This window comes from Gadus morhua, chromosome 9 (assembly GCF_902167405.1).
Source record: "Gadus morhua chromosome 9, gadMor3.0, whole genome shotgun sequence".
Classification (NCBI taxonomy): domain Eukaryota; kingdom Metazoa; phylum Chordata; class Actinopteri; order Gadiformes; family Gadidae; genus Gadus; species Gadus morhua.
Genome location: NC_044056.1, coordinates 10529106 through 10549675, shown reverse-complemented (window position 1 = coordinate 10549675; position 20570 = coordinate 10529106). Strand labels below are relative to the sequence as shown.

The 20570-nt window shown below is 46.6% G+C and overlaps 1 protein-coding gene across 1 annotated transcript in view; it reads right to left on the bottom strand.

Moving 5' to 3' along the window:
* b4galnt4a (beta-1,4-N-acetyl-galactosaminyl transferase 4a) overlaps positions 1 to 20570 on the bottom strand; it is a 136163-nt gene that overhangs the window by 58084 nt on the left and 57509 nt on the right. The window contains exon 3 of the mRNA XM_030366359.1: positions 2020 to 2121. Coding sequence (XP_030222219.1) covers positions 2020 to 2121 — 102 coding nt within the window. The remainder of the gene's footprint in view (positions 1 to 2019; positions 2122 to 20570) is intronic.

Sequence of the window (20570 nt, the reverse complement as noted above, 5' to 3'; positions counted from 1 at the left end):
TGCCTGCTACTGAAAATAAAAATTACTGGAGAAAACTGGAGCAAGAGAGAGAGAGAGAGAGAGAGAGAGAGAGAGAGAGAGAGAGAGAGAGAGAGAGAGAGAGAGAGAGAGAGAGAGAGAGAGAGAGAGAGAGAGAGAGAGAGCGACAGAGAGAAAGAGAGAGAGAGAGAGAGAGAGACCAAGAGTTTTTAGGCATCCCAAATTATAACACCTTTCTATAATATTTGAGTTCTTGTTTAAATATGTCATCGTAAAGAAACAGTTTTATTTGTCTCTTCGAGCTTGGCAATGTCACGTTCAACCCAATAAAGACCTTTGAATTGGAATTTTAGAGAGAGGCAGACACACACACACACACACACACACACACACACACACACACACACACACACACACACACACACACACACACACACACACACACACACACACACACACACACACACACAGACACACACACACACACACGTCCGTGACATCCTATACTCCTGTAAGTGATACTACAGGAACAGGTAGGTAACAGAGTCTCTGAGCTGCTGTCCTCAGAACACAAGCAGCTCACCGGTCGTTCACTCCCGTCGCATTTGCACCAGTGGCATTGATTGATTGATTGATTGACTGTTTTCTTTCAAATTAATTATGTTACCATTATTGACCTTCACAGGCGGCCAAGATTGCCTGTCTATCTGTCCGTCTATCGGTCTCCCCCGTCTGTATGTCTTCATCTGTCTGCCTGTCTGACTTAATTTCATTTCATTTGGCTGTCTGTCTGCCTGTCTGTATGTCTGTCTGCCTGCCTGTCTGTCTCTCTGCCGATCTGTCTGTCTGCCTATCTTTCTATCTAACTGTCTGTCTGCCAGTCTGTATGTCTTCAATTCTGCCTGTCTGTATGTCTTGTCTGCCTGCGTCTCTGTCTGCCTGTCTGCAGGTGAATTACTGTTTTTCAGAATATAAACCCTCGGAGATCAATTACTAGATAACCCTTATTACTAGATCCGGTCAGGTATCCACAAGTAAAGTAATAAGCGTTAATCTCCTATGACACCATGCTTAATATGTTTCTTATGTTCATCTAAGCCAGGCTCGGTCCACACACACACACACACAAAACTCTCCTGGGCAGGTTACAAATCCAAAGCTGCTTTCCATGTCGTCATCATTGATTTTGTGTGTGTGTGTGTGTGTGTGTGTGTGTGTGTGTGTGTGTGTGTGTGTGTGTGTGTGTGTGTGTGTGTGTGTGTGTGTTTGTTTTGTGTGTGTGTACATGCATGAGCACAAATGCTTTTCTAATCAGGCCACGATAAAATCACCTCTTGTGCAGCGCGTGCATCGACCACAGAGGTACAGCTCAACTAATTAAAACGATGGACAGCGTTGGCTCAGAGGGTCATTATTAGCTTTAAACACACGCTCCTAAATGGCTGCTGAATCAAAATGAAGCACAGATCCATACGGCCCATGTTTCACACATTGGAGGCCCAACCTCATTGACCTTGTACCAGAACAACTGAATCCCCAAGTCCCCAGAACATTAACTTAATGGTCCGACTAGTGTTCTGAGCAACCAACGCAGCGTTTCTGACTCACAGTTAGAGAGAGGGCTGGGTAGTAGCTGGGCACAACGAGCCTGAGATTAAGACGTGTGAGCGACGGCATTTTCTACCCCCGGAAAGGTTAATTACTGATGGATGTGTAGGGAAGGTGTGACAGCCTATCCTGGTTTGCAGGAGGGTCAGGGGGGAGGAAGGGTGAACGGGAGAGAGGGATGAGGAGGAGGGGAGGGACACGAGGAGGGAGAGGAGCAACGTGATGTTGCGTGGTGGTTGTGTTCAAACAAGGGAATATAGTGTTACAATCGCATAAAATGATGCTATATGCTAAATTACTAAAAATGGGGTTATATCTGTTTCAATCTGGTCTCGAGAAACTGATGATCAGAGAGGAGAGGAGGAGAAGAGTAGAGAGGAAGAGAGGGGCAGGGAAGGAGGGAAGGAGGATGAGGGGTGGTAGCAGTCCTACCTCGGGACTCCAGGGTAGCTTCTGCTGGTGTTGGCTGAGGTACTTCCGGAGGTGGTTGTAGTCTCTGCCGTCAGCAACGCCTCGTGACAGCAGCTCCTCCTCCTATGAAAGAGGAGAAGGCATGGGAGTCAGCACCAGTCCAGTAACACCATTATTGCTGAGAAAAAAGGAACCGCGATGTAGAGGAAGGGACACCAATTCCTAGGACTTGAAGGTACAAACATGTATCCATCCATCTCAGACAAAGGCTTGCACACACACGTACACAGGCACACACAGCACAGACACCCCTTAAGAACATGGCAAATGGAGTGTGTTTGCCCAGAAGGCTTTAGTGTTAAAGCCATCCTCTTAACCACTTCCCCTTAATGCACTCTTTTAACACTTTTACTTTCCTCCAGCCCGCTTCTCTCCCTCTACCAACAGGGACCCCAGGCAGACCCATAGTCTCCCCCTAATCTGGGCTTCACCCCTGGGGAAGCCGTTCTAGATCGAGCTGGTCCTGTGCGCTTGAATTTGTGGAGAATGGAAATGAAGGCATTGACTGGGCTGACAATAGGGGGATCAAGGCCCACCTGGGACCCCCTGCCGAGAGATGAAGGCATGCAAGGTTTTATAAGCTGCTCGGGATAAAAGTGTCAAATGGTTTAATGTCCCGAACCTTCTGTGAGAGAGAGAGAGAGAGAGAGAGAGAGAGAGAGAGAGAGAGAGAGAGAGAGAGAGAGAGAGAGAGAGAGAGAGAGAGAGAGAGAGAGAGAGAGAGAAATAAAGAGAGAGAGAGAAAGAACATGAGAATGAGAGAGTGAAAAACAGACACAGACAGAGAGAGAACGAGAGTGAGAGATTTTTCGTTGTCTGTTATAGTTTGAGGCCATATGAATAGGGCCCTGAAAGACTTCTAGATCACAGAGATAGGAAGCTGCCTAACTCAAAGGCAAACACAGTCAGAGCACCTGACTATAAGCCACATTATTTAGCTCTCTCAGAGGACGGGAAAGAGAGTGTGATACACAGTGTGTGGATAAATATAAAGAAAGACTGAAAGAGGGAGAGAGAGAGGGATGGATGGAGAGAGAGCGTGTGAGCGAGAGACTCTGTGGCGGAGAGAGAGGGTGTGAGTGAGGGAGAGACAGAAAGAGATGGAGAGTTGGAGAGAAAATGTGAGCGAATAAGAGACAGAAAGAATATATTTGAGCGAGGGTGAGACGGAGAGAGACGGAGCGAGAAAGAGAGCGCGAGTGAGAGAGAGAGAGAGAGAGAGAAAGAGAGAATGTTGTGCACAATGAGTGTGAGCGAGCACGTGAGAGACAGAGAGAAGGACAGACAGAGAGAGAGTAGCTCTCTTCCACAGAGACAATGTAGACAGGTTAAAAAAAGGACTGTTTGGTTGGGATGCAGTCAGGGTGAAAAAAGAAGACAGACGCTAAAACATGGGTGACTTTTTAACCAATGGATGAGGAGTAAGACTCGGAGAGGGGTTGACATGGGACCACTCCGCCGCCCCCCCCCCACACACACACACACACACACACACACACACACACACACACACACACACACACACACACACACACATGTAAACACAAACACAGGCACAGACAGACACCCAAAAACACAAACACATACCCCAGCATATACAAAAACATACACACAAGCACACACACACACAAACACATTCCCCAGCATATATACAAGCATAAACACAAATAAAAGGAACAAAATGTACCAAGGATGTGAAAATCATAGATCTAAAAATAGTTCAGTACATTCAAGACATTGTTCGAGGTTCAAAGGCAAAGCAAGCTATAGTCTAGCTGTGTCCAAGAACACAAACCTTCTGAGGTCCTACTGAAATCTAGGAATCTGTCCTGCAACATGTCCGTCTGTCTGGCCCTGCTTATCCTTTGACGTGCATAACATTCTAGCATGAACGATGGTAGGAATATTGATTCTATTCTAATCATTATTATAAATAAGTTATATTATATTGATGACCTGGGACCAATTGTGTTGCAAACATGCAACTCTCTACACTTTGGTTGTGGTTCAGTCTTAATTTATCTTAGTGCGGGTTAGGAGGACTAAAAAATAATTGTATTTGTGATTAGCTACCAGTCCATTTCCTTCTGGATTCTGTTTCATCTACACTTCAGAAAAGCCCCCACAATGTTCATATCTAAGAGTAGTGACTGTGTGTCAAAATGTGTGTGTGTGTCTAAGTGTGTGTGTCTGTGTCTTGGCTCCACCAGCCGCCGTTGTGCAGTCCTCCTCCATAAATCTTGTGACGGAGATGAGAGAATTCATCATCTCATGCACCTTTGGGACTTTAATATATCACTTCCTATTGATTCCCATTGGTTGGTGAGGAGCGATGACAGATTTGAAACGCCCCATCAAACCTTGGTAATCCAGGCTTCATTTGCATTATTCAGTTGGCGACCATCTTTAATTCTAGCACACACCGAGGGAATTCCGGAGGATTCCGGAAGCTGGTGGAAGCTTGTTTTGACTGTATGTTATGACCAGCTTTAGGGAGTAAACCTTCTCTATCCAGCCCATTTCTTTAGGCCTAAATGCATCCTACAAGGACTCTTGTATGAACTGTAAATCTTCTAGATAACATTTACAATTTAACAGTTAAAGATAGACAAAGATAGCCTTGCTCAACGACCCTTAAGAAATATACAGTAACATAATAAAATCTGACCACATTAGGTCAGTAACTCGAAAGAATCGCCCCAGTGTTGTTTCAATTTCAAGATGGCCAACATCATGCGCATGGCACACAAATCACCCTGTTGGTCAAGGAGTGTATTGCAGACTATCGCTATGTGGCGCACAAGTAAAGGGCTCGGGAAATAAACTCGAGGTTACTGTGGACAAAGAAAATGGTCTCCAAAATACACACAGCCACAACACACAGATAGAAGTAGGAGTATATAAAACAGTATCATAAAATACCATTGATAATTATTGTATGATTCATGTCCTTCTTTGGAAACAGCTTCCACTCTTTTTATAATGTTTGCCCTAATGATGCACTAGCAAACGTTTCACATTCGATTAAATTTAATAAAGCTCTTACTGTTCTTTTGTTAATGAGTTAAAGTGTTGAGTTAGTAGTATTTAGTTAGTTTCTTAAAGTAGTATTTAGTTAAGTACTAAACATTAAGTATCACAAGGTTTAACCGTGCAAGTAATCAGAGCTTATATAATCAGAATGCATAATATGAACATAATATTACAGAATGTGAAATAATAATAAATCCAAACTGGGTTTCCACTTATCCACATATCTGCACATGATTTATGCTTTTGAGTGTCATCCATCAACAAAGCTTTTTAATCATCCAATCTAGCTGTCATCGACCAAGCCCTTGCTGAAAATGTCAATGTAATTAGTAATGCCACAATATCCTGGTATTCCCTGATTGCATCAGTTCTCTCATTTTCAATAAAACGGATACACAAGGAACATCATCCATTTCCACAAGTGTTATACCACTTTCATTTTCCCCCATTAATTCCCATTATAATATTAGGAATATCGGTCTCATTGATAAAATGGCTTTTGATTCTGTGGTCATTAGTAATGTGCTCATCGTTTTAAGATGTACACCCCTCGGCTGAGACAATATTATGAATAAAAGATCCCATTGGGGCCGGGCGGGAAATAACAAGCAAGAGCAATGATTCCACCGTTCTAATTAATAATCTCAATCTTATCGTTTGTCTCATTTTGCCTTGTTGACGATCGCCGGTCTGACTGACTGAGTGATTTAGATTCAGAGCGCGGCTCCTGGAGGCATCAGGGAGAGAGAGAGAGAGAGAGAAGAAGTCTGAGCTCCTCCACTGGCGGACATGTCTGAAACAAACTGTTTATGTCCGTGCGCGTATAGGGCTGATTGATTACCTGTCACAATGTCCACATGATCGCATAATTTCCCCCCCAGCGACCCAATTATCTATCAAAATACCAGTTTATTCATCCATCCCTCAATCTGTCATTCCACATCATTTCACTCTCCATTCCTTCATCCATTCACGATCAATCCCTCCATCCACCCATCCGTCCTCCTTTTTTTCCATTCATTATCCGCCCGTCCGACCATCCGTCCAGCCGTCCCTCCGTACACCCTTCCATCCACCACGGGCCATCCCGACTCCTCCCGTGAACGTTAACTTCCTGTCGGCCATTGTTCACCGAGCAGCCCAATCGGGGACCTTGCTGATCCCAGCCCGAGGAGAGCGACCAGGGACGTGCCCGCGAATACCGATGAGAGTAATTAATTTCCCTTGTCAAGCGCAAACACGGCCCAGGCAGAGCCAAAAGAAGATAGAGAGATGAGGGGAGAGAAAACGACAGAATCGCAATCCTCTGCTGCAAGGCTTGACCTGTGTGTGTGCGTGTGTGTGCGTGCGTGTTTGTACCTGCGTGCGTGTGTGGCCCAGACAGCACCCGTAAATCAATTATCTTTCTAAATCCCGTGTGACCTGCAGTTTTAAAGTGAACGAGAGCAGAGAAGAGGAACCATCTCTTTTCACCTGAGAGCTACAGCATGTAACACACGTTTGTCAAATTCACCAAACCAACCAAGACCGACCTTCTAAGAGGCGCATCCAGAGGCACCAGCGGGCGGCTGGTACCTTCCTGGCATCTGGTACCTTCCTGGCATCTGGTTTCCCTTGCTCCATCTGCGGATGAATGTGCGGCTCAAGGATCGGACTCTACGCCCATGAGAAGTGGCACCAGCGGCGACGTCGCTGAACCAGCCCCCCCCCGACCCCCCCATCCCTGGAGCAAGCGTCATCATCAGACACGATGTACAGCTAAGAGCGTGTTTGTACCTGCGTGCGTGTGTGGCCCAGACAGCACCCGTAAATCAATTATCTTTCTAAATCCCGTGTGACCTGCAGTTTTAAAGTGAACGAGAGCAGAGAAGAGGAACCATCTCTTTTCACCTGAGAGCTACAGCATTTAACACATAACAACAAGCATAGCGAAGGAAGCAAGAACAAAATGACTAGATCTGTACCCTGCTCCGATCCTTCATGTGTTCCCATGTCCATTCATCATTCATTGTTGTTTGTTAGGAATAATCTGGGATCCATCAGTCCTACTATGTTATAGCCGAACTGATTCAGCAGTCCTACTATGTTAAAGCAGAACCTATTGATCTACAATAGCAGTCCTACTGTGTTATAGCAGAACTGAACCAGCAGTCCTACTGTGTTACAGAATAACGTCTGGGGGGAGACGGCACTGAGCCTTTGGGAAACCAAACACAGAAGGTTGCCTTGATCCCTGTGACCGAAATTCAACATATTTGCGCATTGTAGACCAAGCTTTGAGAAGGGGACTCCTACAGTGGCCTGTCTGCACAGAGTTGATCTGAAACCTTTAGACACTTCTTCATAGTTCTTCATATTTCTACTGGTGGACGAGTTTGTGTTTGACGATGAAGCGCTCACAGATCACCGCTTCAAGCTGGGATGTAATGCCCTGTTTACACCTACCCGATAGTGGGCCCCGATGGTGCCCGATGGCTAAATCAGCAGCTATCGTTATAACATCGGCAAATAGCGTGGTTGCATCGGGAAACACCGTTACTCTTCCCGGGAACATCGTTAGACAACGAGAAGAAACGGGAAGAAATGCTCAATGATCGGGCAACATCGGCAAAGAACGAACATGTTTGTTAATTTTGGGTCTATCAGGGTAGAATCGGTTACCAGGTGTTGCTATGGGCTAATCGGCTATAATCGGGAATAGAACGGGAGTATAACATAAGACATCGCAAATCGTTCGGGAATTTTCCTGGGCACATCGGCTATATTCGTTAATCTTCCGCGCTTTATCGTGTTTTATCGTCTTTATATCGGCAACCACAACACACGAAAGACCCTCGAGAACCCTAGACAAATAACAATTGTGAGTGACCAGATTGTGTTAAGGAAGACCCTCAATCTGCCACTTGGGTATAAATATGGATGGATGTCCTACTTTTATAATTACAGGGTACTTCGCCCATTTAGAACCGGCGTTCTGTTATTATAAAATCGCTATTGTAATATAAATAAATATATAAATAAATATCAGTCTAAACCAGTCTCCCCTTTGCCTTCTCCCGAAATGACGCCAAATGACGCCAAACGGGTCATTTGACGTGTTTGGCGTCATTCGAAATGACGTCAAATGACGCCAAACGCACTTCGGGTGTCTTCCCTGGCATAAATCGTTATGTTATCGTTATAATATCGGGTATGTGTAAATGCTACCCCGATAAATTGACCCGATCATACATTTTTAGCCCGATGTCACCCGAATCACCCCGACTTCCACATCGGTGGTCCATCGGCCATTAGCGGCCATTAGAGGGATGGTGTAAACGGGGCATACAGCGACATATGAAGCAAAAACAAGGAGAAACACCCATTCGCCCAGATTTGAGCTCTTCTGCCATCAGACTCTGAATCAAAGTTTAAAAGTCTGACTTTCCAAATCTGGAAACAATCACTAAACACAAAGGACACATTTTCGATAAAAAAGGGATTGCCGATTCAACGATCGCAGCCGTAGCACCAGGCATCCCTAAAATCCGGTCCAGATATAATTAGTCAAGAACGACTCCGTGCCTGTTCTGCCTAAAATCCTTTAACGCCATGAGACATATAAAGTAAGAGGAGAGTGTGTAAATTGCCCTCATGCCAATCCATAGTTCTTATTTGTTCATAAAACCTTCGAAAAAATCGATTCAAAATCAGGGAAGCGATATTGCTCATGTTTACACACGTGCTGACGGCGCAACCACGCTAATTATATTAGTTCCGGAGGTTCGAGTAAAGCCGCGAGAGTTTTTATGATGGTTAATCCCCCCAGACCGCTACGGTCCTTAAACCGACGTTGACAGCTCTTAGGTCTCCTCTCTCCTCTGAAGGTAATATGGATTGTTCCAGATCGGTGCCTCCACTCATTGCTTTTCTTAGAACGTGACATTTACCTGAGGTTAGACACAGGCACTTTCCATTCCACACTTGTTTGGCCTTTGAATTTCTTTCCCCGGGTCACTAACTCAGACAGTTTAGGCAGGCGAGCTCCCGACACTGGATGGAAAAAACATTGGAAGCACTAGCAAGATAGCCTCTTGTCTCTCTTGGGGGATATTCTACAAGATGAGATATAACAAAGCGCTATAGCTTCTCAGCAGGGCTTCAATAACGGTCGCTACAACCATGCCTCAAACAGCTCTGGGTGGACAGATTTAGACTACAGAAAAGCAGGGAGAGGAGGAGGGGGGAGGTAGGGGGAGGTAGAGTGGGAGCAGAGACGGAGAATGGTGCATTGATGGAGCGATGCAGGCACGAAGAGAGACAACACAGAAAAATAAAGGGAAAAAACAAGACAAAGACACGCCAGGGAAAGCTGTGTGTGTGAGGAAGAGAGCGAGAGTGAACAACGCAGGACTATTAAGTGCATACTCAAAAAGAACAATCTAAAGGGCTCAGCTTGATGGAGATAATCTTCACAAACAGGCGACGTGAGCGCGTGGAAACCGATCACTCACATGTCCTCAGAGCAGGACGGCTCTGCCGCGCTCAGACAAAGGGAGGGAGAGGACGAGGAGGAGCAGGTGACAAACAGCAAGTGATTGGAAGGTCTAAGGAAGTGGATCTCGGGTAGGCATGTGTACCCCTGGGGGTTCTGTGAAGGATGAAGTCGATACGAGGAACACATCTGAAAAGAGGTATTTTTCAATGTTTTAATGTTGCCTGTGAACCACCATGATTCTGAATACTGGCTGTAGTGTATTGTTAAATCTTTTCAATATGAGCAAATCAATTTCACTTCGAGGGGTACTTGACTGAAGAGATGTCTTAGTACGTAAAAAAAAAAAATCGAGAACCACTATTCTACGGGGTGTCCACATATCAATGTTGCATTGGATAACCTTTTGAATTACAACAAAAACTAAAGAAATATTTATTTATTCCCATAGTGAGGGAGGTATGTGGTGTGGGATACTGTTTAAAATGTTCCCCTTTGTATTGAAAACACTACATGAATTGTTGCAATACAGCCATACCGTGTTAAAGTCTACACTGTGTCTGTGTCGTATAACATGGACATACATTTCACATTTACATTAAGGGCATTTAGCAGATGCTTTTATCCAAAGCAACTTAGAATAAGTACATTTGTCAGAAGAAAGAGAATCAACAATATATCTCTGTTGGTAGGATGTTCATAGAACCAAGGGCCAAGCACTTAGAGTTGTTAGGTTAACCCATTCCCTGTATACAACAAAGACAGCTAAGATAAGACGCTAAACAATGCTAAGTACTATTATTAAGTACAAGGACGTAGAACATACTACAAGTTCGTAAGAGGGGTGTGTGTGTGTGTGTGTGTAGGGGGGGGGGGGGGGGGGGGGGGGGGGGAGGGTGGAAGGCTATGCAGAGTCTACTCTGAACAATTGAGTTTTGATTGTGACCACATCTCCCTTCATTTCCTTACGCTGACCTCGAGACCTCCATCTTAGCACCACAGCACCGCTATGTTCAGACGGGGTGCTCAGACATTGCACTTGAGATGGTTTATCCTCAGAGGCCTTCAGCCTTGTGTCCGCCCGCTACTCCTCGAACCCTTACACGAAGACATGCTGGAAAAACAACTAACAGACCAATCCATGCCCTCATAAAACCAGTTTGTCAATTCACAAGACAAACGACTATGCCTCGTTGGATTATGTGTCGGGCATTCAGCCAACTCACATCGGACCTTCTACGTTTAACGAGACAGTGGGTTGTCCACATTTATCAGTATTCGCTTAAGTCCGAGCCGTGAACTTGGCCTACGGATCGGGGATAGACAGTCGATACACTGAATCACATGCAGTGGAGAAGCATGCGTAGGGACGAGGAAAAACACTAGCCTACAGGACTCTGAATCTTCCTCAAACTAAAAGAGGTACGTCTAGCGAGTGCGGCAGGAGACACGTCCAAACCCCCACAACTTATTCAGCGCATCCGTACTCCTAAGGCCTTCATAACCTGTTTTGTCATGGGGAAGGGAAAATCAATGTACAATGTGTAACGAAAGAAGGAAAAAATGAGAGAGAAAAATAAGTGTTATAAATTATACATTAACTTCTAGTTCAAACTGGGGACAACCGTCACACTGTGTGTCCGAGGGGAAACCCAGTGGGGGACCAGATATTTATATTTGATGTCACAGTTTAGTAGAAAGCTTCACACAACTGTCACGACCCGACTGCAGACTTTCCTCCAGGTTCTGGTCCTTTCGAACCCCACTTAACCCCTCTCGGAACAAATCACAGATCAGAACAGGAGATCTCAGATCAGAACAGGAGATATCAGATCAGAACAGATCACAGATCAGAACAGTAGATCACAGATCAGAACAGGAGATCACAGATCTGAACGGGAGATCACAGATCTGAACAGGAGATCACAGATCTGAACAGGAGATCACAGATCTGAAAAGGAGATCACAGATCAGAACGGGAGATCACAGATCAGAACAGGAGAACACTGATCTGAACAGGAGATCACAGATCAGAACAGGAGATCACAGATCAGAACAGGAGTTCACAGATCAGAACAGGAGATCACAGATCAGAACAGGAGATCATAGATCTGAACAGGAGATCACAGATCAGAATGTGAGATCACAGATAAGTAAAGGACATCACAGATAAGAACGGAAGATCACAGATCAGAACGGAAGATCACAGAACAGAACAGGAGATCACAAATCAGAACAGGTGATCACCGATCAGAACAGACCACAGGTCAAAACAGGGCATCACAGATCAGAACGGGAGATCCCAGATCAGACCGCGAGATCTCAGATCAGAACACGAGATTGCATATCAGAACAGACCACAGGTCAAAACAGGACATCACAGATCAGAACAGGAAATCCCAGATCGGAACAGGAGATCACAGATCAGAACAGGTTGATCACAGATCAGAACAGGAGATCTCAGATCAGAACAGGAGATCTCAGATCAGAACAGAAATTCCGAGCCATGGTGTCGCTGCGTCTCCGAATCAGCCCTGGGTAAGTGTGCATGGTAACGCGCTGAAGTTGCCATCGCAACATTTTCAGCACAGAAAATGAAATGATGAAAAATGAATCGGGTCGATGCTACATTAAGTGTGTGCTCAAATTTGTCTTTAATCTGTTCATTGCAGACTACAGCTACCCTGCCTCTTTATTGAGTAAGTGCCAGACAAGAAGACCTATTGGTGCAATCAATACGAAATTGTTTTCCTCTGTATTTTACTTTTGTCTTTCAGCAACATTAACAGTAAATTACTGCATAAAATGCACGACACTAAATAAAGGATGACAGGGCTCAGGGAAGTAGCTTGGACCACCGTCGTCTTTCGCTCGTTTGAATGCCTTAAAATTATGCCTTCAATGTTTAAAGCAAGGGTAGGCATTTCATTTCAGGTGCCTTTTTGTCATTCCAGAAGGCTAGTATGCAGACCTATGCTAAAGCTAGCGAGCTAGGATTGTGTTTTGGGGGCGTGGCCTTTGGAGATTGGCCTGACGGGCGGGGTTGGATTTTTTTTGGTTGGATACTTATGAAATCCTGCTTACTCTGGATGTTTTTTCCACTCTGCTTACCCTAGCTTTAAAAAAAAAAAATCCCAACCCAATGTGAGACTCAAATGCTCATCTCAAATACGAGTATCATATATGAGTATCTATACGAGTTGATATCCTTCTATTTTTACAGCTAGGAAGACGGAGCCTGTGGGTTGGCTGCCCCCACTTTGTTGAAGTCTTGCCTACGGCAAATCGCAACGCTGGGTCAAATGCCCTCTTCTCAAAGAGTGTGAAGGCCAAACATTACACCCATGGGACAACCAATCAATTATGTACTGTCTTGTTATCTGTTCTTGTTTTCGTTTCTCCACCTCACTTGTAAAATGCCTCGGGCTAGGAAGGCGCTATAGGTATATAATTTAGTATTATCCTTATGAATTTCTCATCACATCAGCAGGAGAACCTTTTGACCTGCCCTTGGTCCGCACTCTGTCCACAGAGGCGTGGTTGAGGTCATCGACTAGAGAAAAACACTACAATCACAGAAATGAGAGTGACTATTTCCCTCTCCCTGCCTGCATTTTTCATGTTAGCAGCGCCGCGGCGGACAATAGGGGGCGATAGCAGAGTGATGGAGGCGGTGGCTTTGACTCGCTGGCCGGAGGATGGATTGGGGCTGGGGTGAATACAAAGGGGGAGACAACCTACACAGGGTGAGGGAGGGCTGAGGGAGTGTGAGAGAGAATTTTTAAAGCTGGAAGGGGGGGGGGGTAAGATAGAGAGAGAGAGAGAGAGAGAGAGAGAGAGAGAGAGAGAGAGAGAGAGAGAGAGAGAGAGAGAGAGAGAGAGAGAGAGAGAGAGAGAGAGAGAGAGAGAGAGAGAGAGAGAGAGAGAGAATGAAACGTGTGTGAGTGTGTTATAAATGACTGATGGCCCCCTGGGCACACAGCGTTACCAGTCCTTGTGTATGAACGTGATACCTTCGCCCAGCAGGTGTGCGTGCGTGCATGAGTTTTATCGATCAGGCCCCAAGACACTGCTCTGGGTATTGGCCAATACAGCCAGCGTGTGTTGACACCAGCTGGGAGGCCCGGGACACACACCTGGGTCGATGCGCTCTGAACCGCGCCCGGGGGCCACTCACACACAGCCCTCCCTCCGGGCCTTCTGCGTCCACATCACACACGACTGACCCATTATTCACCGGGAAAAAAGATCGGATTTCTGAATCCAATTCCCAATTACACGCAGGTTGTAAATCGGTAAGTATATATATATATATATATATATATATATATATATATACAGTATATATATAAACTCTCTGCTGGAGTTAGATATTAAAGGTACAATAAACACATTTCTGGGTTTGAAGTGGTCTCAAACACATTCTGTCAGGTAGGCGATAACTTTAAGGCTACAGGGAATCTCTCCGACTGCAGCAGCGAAGAGAAACCTGGAGTTGACTCTGGTTTTTAAAGGGAGGGCGGGGTTCGGAGAGGGAGGGGTTTGGAGTAGAGTTTTTTCTTTTTTTCCTAACACAAGATCTATCTCTAAATCGCAAATCTTGCATAATGTCGGCTACCCTCAAATAGAGAACAAGCACACATTTGATTGTTCCTTCAAACAGCAGCAATCAAACAGGACGAACCAAACCCAGGCTGCCAGGGTCACTCATGTGCACAGAACCCATGGATGAAAGTGATTGGATATCAAAATGAACATGAACACGTCAGCCTGTACTGGGAGCCCAGCATGGAGGGGGGGGGGGGGGGGGGGGGGGGGGGGGGGGGGGTCTGTGATGGATTGTGAGGCAGGGAGCACGCCCCTCTCTGGCGGTCTGACGTCTTCATAATAAACAGGCTGGATTCAGCCTTCAGTACGGCTTAATACTGCCCCTCATCGCTCTGGAGGAGGGGGGGAGGAGCTCTGACAAAGGGAGGGGAGGAGGGCTGGCAGGGGAGGAGGGGAGTCGAGGAGGGGAATGGAGCGGAGGAGGGTACAAGGGAAGTGGAGGAGGGGACAAGGGGAGGTGACGAGGGGAGTGGAGGTGACTAGGTGACGAGGGTAGTGGAGGAGGGAAGAGGACGAAGGGATGAGGTGAGGTGATGAGGGGACAGCGTGCCACTGTGGGCTCTGTCTGTGAGGTCTGATTGGACTGGATGGGATTTGACAGCAGGCAGCTGGCAGCCAGAAAGAGACAGACACCCAGCTGTCAATCATGCTTGACCCCTTGGTGGTGGTAATGACCTTATCAGAGCCAGGCTGAGATGGACTCCGGCGGAGACGGACGGACGGTTTGCTGACAAGACATGGCCGACACTCAGGGACGAGCAAAGCCTGGCTGACCTTTTACAAGCCAACAGAAATGAATCCCAGAAGATCACAAACTCCAGAGTAAACCAGTGAAGAAAACTTTGCCGCTTTTGATTAGGAGAAAGGCCTTCAATTAGGGCTGGGCGATATTGCAAAAAATATTATCACGATTATTTTTTTGATATTGATCGATATCGATATTAATCACGATATATGATTTGATACTGCTGCAGCCTGAAGAAACTAGAGTGTTCATTAGTTAAACCATACTTTTTTGTTTATAACCATATTTGTGATAAGGGAACATTTAATCACATTTAAATATAAACATTTAACTTCACAAACGTGGTTTATCTGCTTCCAACAGAACAATATAAGGTAGCTTGCCTTGTAACCTATTGAAAATAACGTAACATTTTTTTTTTTTATATCAAGCATTTATGTCTAATGCTTATCGTCGTAATCGACGTGAGTTTTATCGCGATTAATAATCGTAATCGAATTATTGCCCAGCCCTACCTTCAATCCATTCATCATGCTTTAATATTTGAATGCAATTGTTGATATCATTCTATGCCCCTCGCTTTATTATAATTATGCCTCATGTGTTTTCTAATTTGAGCTGCTGTGAAGCCTTCATTTTCCCCTTGAGATGAAGAATGGGCCGATCCATCTCTGTATGGGGTGTGATGTGATGATATATGGGGTTGGCTGGTGTGTTATTGCACGGCTTTGTGGGATTGAAGTGCCTTTGTTTGTCATTTTCTGTACAGCTCGTCCGCACCTTCACAACGACAAATAGGTAGTGTGTGCAAATACAAGTGAATGTCAGATATTTCACCATCTGTGGAGCACAATGCATTTATTTAGATAGATAGATAGAGAGAGAGAGATTGGGTTACCACCATCCATTCTTGTCTTCATACACTGAGTGTATCCAGCATAGCAGCCAAACACACACACACACACACACACACACACACACACACCAATGGACACGCCAATCCATGCTGAACTATTCGCTCCATTAATTCATAACTGTTGATAATTCTATTTCATGTTGACATTATTAGCCGTGAATGTAAGGGAGGCGTTCTGAGCCTGCTCACACTGAAGGGAAGTTATAAGGTTAATTGTATATAAAACCCGAGGCTCCAGCACTCACTTTGAGTGGCGGTCTACTAAACAACCGCGGTGGCTTGATTTCCTTCATCGCTGCCGCTTCACTTTGAAGCCTTTTTCTCCCCCAGATTACTGATCATACTCCCTCCCTCCTGTGTTATTCCACTGAAGGACGTGTGTGGCTCACTTTTCATCAGCGCAGTTAAGTGGTCTTCACAATGTTTGCCAAAAACCCAATTTTGTGCCTCTTTAAAGACACTCTCATTTACTGACACAACCCTGCCAACCCACACACACACACACACACGTGCACACAAACATACATGCACACGCGTGGGTGCACAAGCACATGCACACATAACACACACACACACACACACACACACACACACACACACACACACACACACACACACACACACACACACACACACACACACACACACACACACACACACACACACACACACCAGGACTGCGACTTCCAGCGACTCACCACTAAGTGAGAAGAAAGAGGAACAACAAAAGAAACGTAAAGGAACGCATGCCCTGATCGAGCTCATGAGTTTCTCATCATTGTGGGGAAATAGAAGAAATAGCGAGAAGAAAGGAAGTACCTCTGTAGTGTTTGACTTTGTGCTGTTGGTTTCACTTCACTTTCAGCCTGTGTAGGGTCACTGTGATTTGGCAGGCTGCCTGCTGGGAGACAGGGGGAGCTGAGAGGACCTGGTGTCCACGCTGTAGTCTGCTGCTCAGGCCCGTGGATCAACGCCCTGAGCTGGCCTCCCCTGGCCCCAGGCTCCACAGGAGGGCTTGAGCCTCTCTCCCTTCCCTCCCCCCTCACCTTATTTCACCCTCCTTTTAATTCAAGACGTCAACCGTGAGGTCCGGGCCTGTCTTTCAACTGCGAGGTGTGTGTGAGTGGTGTGCGTGTGTCTGAGTGGTGTGTGTGTGTGTGTGTGTGTGTGTGTGTGTGTGTGTGTGTGTGTGTGTGTGTGTGTGTGTGTGTGCGTGAGTGGTGTGTGTGTGTGTGTGTCTGTGTGAGAGTGGTGTGTGTGTATTGGTGTGTGTGTAAGTGGTTTGTGCTTGTATGCGTCTTTGTGTGTTCGTGAATGTGTGTGTGTGTGTGCGCGTGTAAACTTCCTTGACCTTAAACTACAGCAGCATCTCAAGAATAACCTCTCCCAACCACTCAACCGCTCCCTACATTATTACATCATACAACATTGTTTTCCTCAGAGTCCCCGCATCACTACACAGTCACCTCCGTCGCCATCTGCCATCTGCACTTCACATCAGCCCTCTCTCTCTCTCTGTGCCTCTCTATCGCCCCTCCGCTCGCCTCCTGCTCATCAAACCGTGTCATCTCCTCTCGCTCTCCTTCCACTCGTTACTCCGTCAACTCCGACTACCGTCCCCTCTCTTCCTCTCTCTCTCCCCCCCTCCCCCTCTCTCCCCCTCTCCCTCTCTCTCCCTCCCTCCCTCTCCCTCTCTCCCTCTCTCTCTCCTCACCTCAAGAGGCTTAAGTCGCTCTTCTCGTGTCCATGACAACGCAGTGGTCTGATAAACCCCCCCCCCCCCCCCCCCCCCCCCCCCCCCCACGTAGTCCCCGGGGCCCCCCTCTCACCGTCCGCGGACATATGGCCACCTCAGCAGTACGTGCCGAGAGTCGCCCCTTCATTTAGCAGACTGCTCAGCCCGAGATTGTATTTAAGGACAACTTGAGAGCCTTAAAAGACGACTAAGCTTACTTTAATTTCCACATGATCATGCAGAAAATCCCCAAAATCTGTTAAACTTTTCTTTTTAATCGAAATGTAATTGCCCGTACTATCATTTCCACCCATAATAGCATCATTAGGGGCCCTTCCAGTTTAAAAGTTAAAAGTAGGCATGGGTGGGTGGTAAGTATAAGTCACACCCAACCCCCCCGCCCCCCCCTCCCACCAACCTCTGTATCCCCTTTCACTCACAACTGCATCACGTTACATAGGCGAGATACACCCGGGTGTGTGTCTGTGTGTGTGTGCGTGCCTGAGTGTCTGTCTGTCTGTCTGTGCATGGGTGCGTGCGTATGTGTCTGTGCATGAGTGCGTATATGTGTGTGTGTGTGCACACGCATGAACGTGTGTGTGTGTGTGTGTGTGTGTGTGTGTGTGTGTGTGTGTGTGTGTGTGTGTGTGTGTGTGTGTGTGTGTTTACGTGTGTGTGTTTACGTGTGTGTGCGTCAGGATGTATTCATTTCCCGAGGTCTCTCCGATGACTGTATGTGTGGGGCCACCGGGGAGCGGCCTCAACAAAGCACATCAGATAGATGTAGTCCAAAGCATTCAAACAACACTGGACCACAACACCATCCATCCCCCTCCCACTGTGAGTTCCTCCTCTAATGGCTTGATGCCTGAAACGTCAGGCCAGTGGGAAGAGGCTGTGCCTGTGCATACATCAAGCCTCCTCCATCAGAATCGTTTTTGGGTCAGTGGCGGTGAGGTTCCACTGAAGGGACAGACGCGACTGTGTGTGTGTGAGTGTGTGTGCATGTACGTGTGTGTGGGTCGGTGTATGTGTGCGTGCGTGTCCGCGTGCGTGTGCATGGGTCCGTGTGCGTGTACCTGCGTCTGTGTGCCTGTGTAAACTTCTTTGACCTTAAACCACAGGAGGATCTCAAGACTAACACCTACCCACGCACACACACAGGCGCACACACAGACACAGGTACACGTGCATACATCGACGGCCCTCCCCCTTCAGAGTGTTTTAGGGTCAGTGGTGGTGAGGTACCACTGAGGGGACAGCTACGACTCATCCACTGTCATTGTGTTTTCAAACACGTTGCTTACAAGGTCCCCGGCGTTGTTCTCCGTTAAAAATAGTCAAACCACCGCTCTGGTGCTTCGTTCTGCAGCAGCCGATGTCCCTCCCAGGTACAGACAGCGTGTTTTGACAGCTCGTCGACATTTCTTACCGTCTGACATTATAAAGCCCTAAACGCTTTCCCTGGTGGAGCCTACGAGGACAACCTGACTAGATAATGTTCCCCGGCAGGTCAGGCGAGGGAATTGAGTCTAGGAAATGTATTGGGGGTGACAATCCCCAGGAAACAATCGCATAGGTTTGGCTGTGGTCTGTCGTATTAACGTGTCTGCATGTTTCCTTTGTCTCGTCAGTTTCAATGGAATGACGGAGAGCTCTCGGACAATCACGATTAAGTACGCACAACGGTTGGTGGGCACAGTGTTACGTTTAAGACGGTGCGGTCGTTTAAGGGTTGATGAGGTTCTGCTCAGTGTGAGGGGCTGGTTAAGTGCTCTAACAATCTGCGATAGATAAGGTCAGTGTAATGTCATGCAAAGTGACTCAGCCTCCTTTCACTCGCTACACAGAAGATCGATGAATGATGTTCCTACTTCAATTACATTTTACATTCACATTTAAGGAGTTTAGCAGACACTTTTATCCAAAGCAACATACATCTGTCAGAAGAAAGAGAAACGATATATCGCTGTCGGTACAGTTAGGATGTTCATAGAACCAAGTGCCAAGCACAAACAATGTTAGGTTAAGCCATTCCCTGTATACAACAAAGCCCTCCCTCTCTCTCTCTCTCTCTCTCTCTCTGCCATTCCCTGTCTCGACAGGCCTTAGTAGAGATGGATCGAGGCGGGGGACGAGTGATGCATCTTCATCATCGCCTGCCACTATCTCCGTCTCACACATCCATACCGAGTACACAGCCTGCCCATCCAGTCTCACCTTTTTCTCCCTGCAACTATTCCTGGATCTACAACCTCCTGGACCACCCACGACCATCCTACCTGTCTCGCCCTCGCTCCCTCCCCTGATCTCAGCCATTCATCACTCTGTCCAACTGTCTCTGGACTCGTCAGTCCGGCCTCGCGACCGGTGGCAGCTCAATCCCAGTCCCCGGGGTGCTGCCTGTTATCGCAGCCCACCCCTGATGCTCTGGGGGTACGGCCGAGAGTGAGACCCCTGCGAGCGGTTTGAATGAGGACTGAGCAATGAGCTGCAGCTCTGTGGACGCTGCAACAAAGGTGCTCTGGAAAATAACTCCTTAATGAGTTAGTTAACAACCAATGGCACCGAGGGCCACTGTAGTCTCAGTAATTGGGGGCGTAGTGTGCTGTAATGGCTTTGGTAGCACCCTGAATTTCGATACGATATTTATATAGCCTTTGTGATCCATTCTGGTGGTTGAGCACAATGGAGAACAGGCTAATTAGCGGAATGAGGTCAGATCTCATCCTTTCTTTCCTTCTTTCTTTTCTTTCCTTTCCTTCACTGTTGACTCTAAGAGGAAAGAGGCAATTGTGACATGAATGAATAGGCTATGATTCAGGTGCGTTATAAATCCTGCCTACCTTTGACCACTAAGATTGATTGTGTTTGTGAGGCAGGCTGTGGGGGAGCCAGCGGTATACCCACACACCGATTGCAGCCTGAACAATAGTCAGGCAGTGATTCACAACGTGCCACATTCATTCTTATAACAAAACTCTGTGTTTACAGACATGGA